Source organism: Lathyrus oleraceus, chromosome 5 (genome assembly GCF_024323335.1).
Source record: "Lathyrus oleraceus cultivar Zhongwan6 chromosome 5, CAAS_Psat_ZW6_1.0, whole genome shotgun sequence".
In the NCBI taxonomy this organism is placed as follows: domain Eukaryota; kingdom Viridiplantae; phylum Streptophyta; class Magnoliopsida; order Fabales; family Fabaceae; genus Lathyrus; species Lathyrus oleraceus.
Genome location: NC_066583.1, coordinates 42,661,879 through 42,666,040, shown reverse-complemented (window position 1 = coordinate 42,666,040; position 4,162 = coordinate 42,661,879). Strand labels below are relative to the sequence as shown.

At 31.6% G+C, this 4,162-nt stretch overlaps 1 protein-coding gene across 1 annotated transcript; it reads right to left on the bottom strand.

The window, feature by feature from the left end:
* Positions 1 to 1,343: 1,343 nt before the first annotated feature.
* LOC127080312 (uncharacterized) lies at positions 1,344 to 2,407 on the bottom strand. Its single transcript, XM_051020641.1, has 2 exons — positions 2,117 to 2,407; positions 1,344 to 2,030 (listed from the first exon to the last, which is right to left on the bottom strand). The coding sequence occupies exons 1-2, from the start codon at positions 2,226 to 2,228 to the stop codon at positions 1,768 to 1,770; spliced, it is 375 nt and encodes a 124-aa protein (XP_050876598.1). The 5' UTR covers positions 2,229 to 2,407; the 3' UTR covers positions 1,344 to 1,767.
* Positions 2,408 to 4,162: the final 1,755 nt, after the last annotated feature.

The window sequence follows — 4,162 nt, the reverse complement described above, 5'->3', positions numbered from 1 at the left end:
TCACACAATCGTAAAGCAAGCACATCGAAACTGGTCTCGTAACAAACTCCGACCGAAGAACAAGTCGGCCCCGACCTTATGATCGGTGCTAGGAAGCCATATGAACAGTCACAAGGGACGGTTATCAAATGCCTCCATGATTGCAGGGGAGTTATAGAAACTGAGAAAAAAGATGTTATGTGATAATTATAGAGGACATCAGACGTTGAAGGATATGAAGAAACACCCGTTTAAGGGTCATTGATGGATGAAGGAGTATAAAAGGAAACTTCTTCCATGAGAAGAGAGACAAGCAATATACCAATATATCTCCTAACAAAATAGGACGATTGCGACTTCACCTGACTATCTCCAGGAAAATTTCTCCAAATAGTGTTTAGCAAGAACATAAATTAAAAGCAACTCAACATAAATATAAATAAAATTAATTAAATGATAAAAACAACATACTGAACTTATAACTCAAATAAATAAAATTTACTACATTCATCTCATCTATCAATTGTGCATTTTTCTCTTCTTTATTGCAGATCTTTAAAATCCTTATTTAATTGTTTATTTACTATGAAGCTTTATAGATTAAAGAATTTTTTAAAATATTTAAGTTTGACCCAAATAAAACAATTTACATAAAAACTCAGTTTTTTAGTTTAAATAAATGTTATTCTTACTCTAAACTCTATATCTACACCGTATTTTACTGTTCACCAATACCATTAACAGAATATTATTTTTTAAATTATTTTTTATTATCTGAACGTTTATTAACTAATTTCATAATTTTTTTAACCACTTTATAACTTGTATTAATCAATTTCGATAGCTATTCAAAATTATTTTTAATATCTAGACGTTTATTAACCAATTTCACAGCTTCATTAATCAACTTTTTATTTTTTATTAACCAACTTTGCTTTATCACTAAAAATTATTTTTAATATCTGAACGTTTATTAACCAACTTCGTCACTTCATTAACCAACTTTTTATATTTAATTAACCAATTTTTTTCCACTATTTTAAGTTACTGTTCATGTGCACTGTTCATAAAGATGTTCAAATGTCCTGTTAATGTATTGTTCAAACATTGTTCATAAATATATTATTTTATTTTAAAAATATATGCACTATTCATAAAGATATTCAAATATACTATTAATTAACTGTTCAAATATTGTTTATAAATATATTATTTTATTTTAAAAATACATACGGTGTAAGTATCTAGTATAAAAAATTAATTAGAAATAACAATGCAATAAATGGTAGGATCCATAAACTCAAAGCAGGCTACAATGTCCAAAGTAGGCTACAGCATATAAACTCAAATTTTGTACGATTAAATTCAAGATAAATAGGATCTCATAATATATTATAAAATATTTGACTAAATATACCATATTTGTGTTGAAGAAGGAAAAAGACATTGGAACCTACCCTATTAAAGCTGTGGATGATCAAAATTATTGAACAAAATTCTGTACCTCAGGCCTCCGAAGAACGTTTACTCATTCAACCAGATCGTTGCCTTGTGGGAGAAAAATATCGGAAAGACCCTCAACAAAATTTTATTCCATAGGAAAACCTTATCAAGAACATTGATGGTTGGTATAGGAAATACATAATTAAGCTATTGTTGTTTCCCATGTTTAATTACATAAAGGTTAATAAGTGGTTTGATGCTTGTTGTAGAGAGCTCTTTTCCAGAGAATGTAGGATTAGCAATATGTCACTCAGTGTTTGTGAAAGGTGACCACACAAATTTGAATTACACTTTGAGTTTAGTCTTGTTTGTTCCACTAAAATCAAGTACTTGTACTTTGGAAGCATCTTCATCAGTGATATTGCCACTGCTCCTTATAAGAGCACTATGATTATGATTATGATATGATGCAGCTGGTGCTGGGGCAAGTTCCTCCTCTTCAACCACCAACTTGTCTGGTGGCGGCGCCAGCGGTGGTGTTGGTGTTATGATGTTATTCTGTGTGTGTCCGTTCATTCTTCTTATCTTCATTGTCTCAGTTACATTTCCTTGCAAATTTTAACACAGAGAATGATTTAACAAAGAATCTATACATAAACAAAAAATTACAAATCCTGAAACAAGATAGTTTTACCTTTTAAATGAAGGTCTGCTTTTGATTTCTCAGACAAGAGAATAAGTGTTGGTGTGATTATTGTAAGGAAAGCCCAGAACACAAACGTTGGAATTAGTGTTCTTTCATTCATTGTCTCTTGTGGAAAACGATGTTTTTTTTTGGGCTGAATGTTGAAGAGATTATTAGTTGGCCATGTTTTTGAAGATAATTAATTGATCAAGATATATAGAATAGTAGCAACTGCTACACAATTTGATTGTTATTTTATTAGTATCTAAACTAGAGTCAAGAGTTGACAACTAAACTTTTGATTTGGTTTATCGGTTGTTGGAGGGTTGTTATATAGGGCCATTCATGATTGATCTGTCATGTTGTCTGTCTACAGAATACTAGGAAGTGTGAATCTGCCGTGGCTATTCATTCTATTAATGATTATCTTGGACAATACTTTATAATCTTACTTCTTATTGATGTTTACTTTCCAACACCTAAAGCATGCTTTATGCTCTAGTATTTTTTAAATCGTAGACATTACTTCTTGCATCTCACCTACATGATTTCACTTTGGTCAAGAATCATTCTAATGTTGGTTTAATTTATTAATGCATGAGTTACATGTAAATAAAATTTAATTTTTAATAAAAGATTTTTAAATGTTAAAAACATTGTTTGAATTTAATTGGATTAAGTCAACATAAGTCTTTCCTTTCTTTATGACAGTTGAGACATATTTATAGAATGAGATGTGACTATTAAAATGAGATGCCTATAAAATAGACACATTCGGAAAATAACGTACAATTTTTCTCATTTTTTCTATTTTCTCTCAAACAAAATAAAAGTATTTTTATCGTCGAAGATACACATAAAAGAAGAATGAAGAGAGGAGAATAGAATTCAAATCAAAAAATCAAGAACCGAACAAGAATTGTTATCATAGATCCGAGTACATTTTTATTATTTTTCATAAAAATGAGAGTACTTTGCAAATCATAATATCAGTATTTTAAATAGAATTAATCTAACAATCAATTTCAGCATATTTATCGATATTTATGATTTTTCGATAACTATTAATCGATATGAATGTATTGAAATTGAATTATAAATAAACTCAACATTTCCTCCATTTTTAGTCGATATGGGACTTTACTACTCACACTTGAAACCCAACAATTCCCCCATAAGTGTGAGTCACCCATATCACTAGTCTTGATCCATATTATGATCCACATCCGCACCCCCGCTGAGCCAACCAGGGCTCTGATACCACTTGTTGGGGATGTTTGGGGAGCGAGACACGAAAGTATTAATGTGCTAAACGTTCATGGTTACAAGAGACCTTGACATCACATATCCACCAAAAACCTTAAGGTTTTTGGGTGAATATATGGCGTCATGGTCGCTTGTAACCATGAACATTTGGCCCATTAAACCTTTCAGGCTTCGCTCCCCATATTTCCCTAATAATTGGTATCAAGTGACGCTTAATCCTAGAGGTGCAAAATTCAAAGTGACTTGGTTCGGAGGAATAGACAATTCCTGTTTATGGAAAATGAGGGTTAAGGATTTGTTGGCTCAAAAAGGTTTATAGAAAGCACTTCGTGATGAGAAACCGACATGCATCACAACCATTGATTGAAATGAGATGAAGGGGAAGGTTGCAGGTTTGATTATACTTTCCGTTTCTGATGACATGATAAATCACATCCTGGACCTCACAAATGCGAAGGATGTTTGGGAAAAATTGGAAAATAAGTACATGTCCAAGATGCTTAGGAATACATTATTTGCAAATCAACGTCTCTATAGTCTGAAGATACACGAAGGAGGAAATTTGTAGGCACTTGTGAACGCCTTCAACAACATCCTTGCTGATTTGAAAATACTTGGTGTAAAGGTTGAGGATGAGGATAAAGCTATTATTTTGTTGTCTTCTTTACAAAGCTCTTATGATCACTTAGTGATCATTCTCGCATACGAGAAGAAAATAATCACGTTGGATTCTATTTCTTCTACTCTTTTGCAATATGTACAATGTCGTCAAAGTGTAGAGGAAGATGA

Coding starts and splice junctions, on each gene's coding strand:
- LOC127080312 (XM_051020641.1), bottom strand. CDS start 2,228: ATGAATGAAAGAACACTAATTCCAACGTTTGTGTTCTGGGCTTTCCTT. Junction 2,031..2,116: donor AGCAGACCTTCATTTAAAAG/GTAAAACTATCT, acceptor AAAATTTGCAAG/GAAATGTAACTGAGACAATG.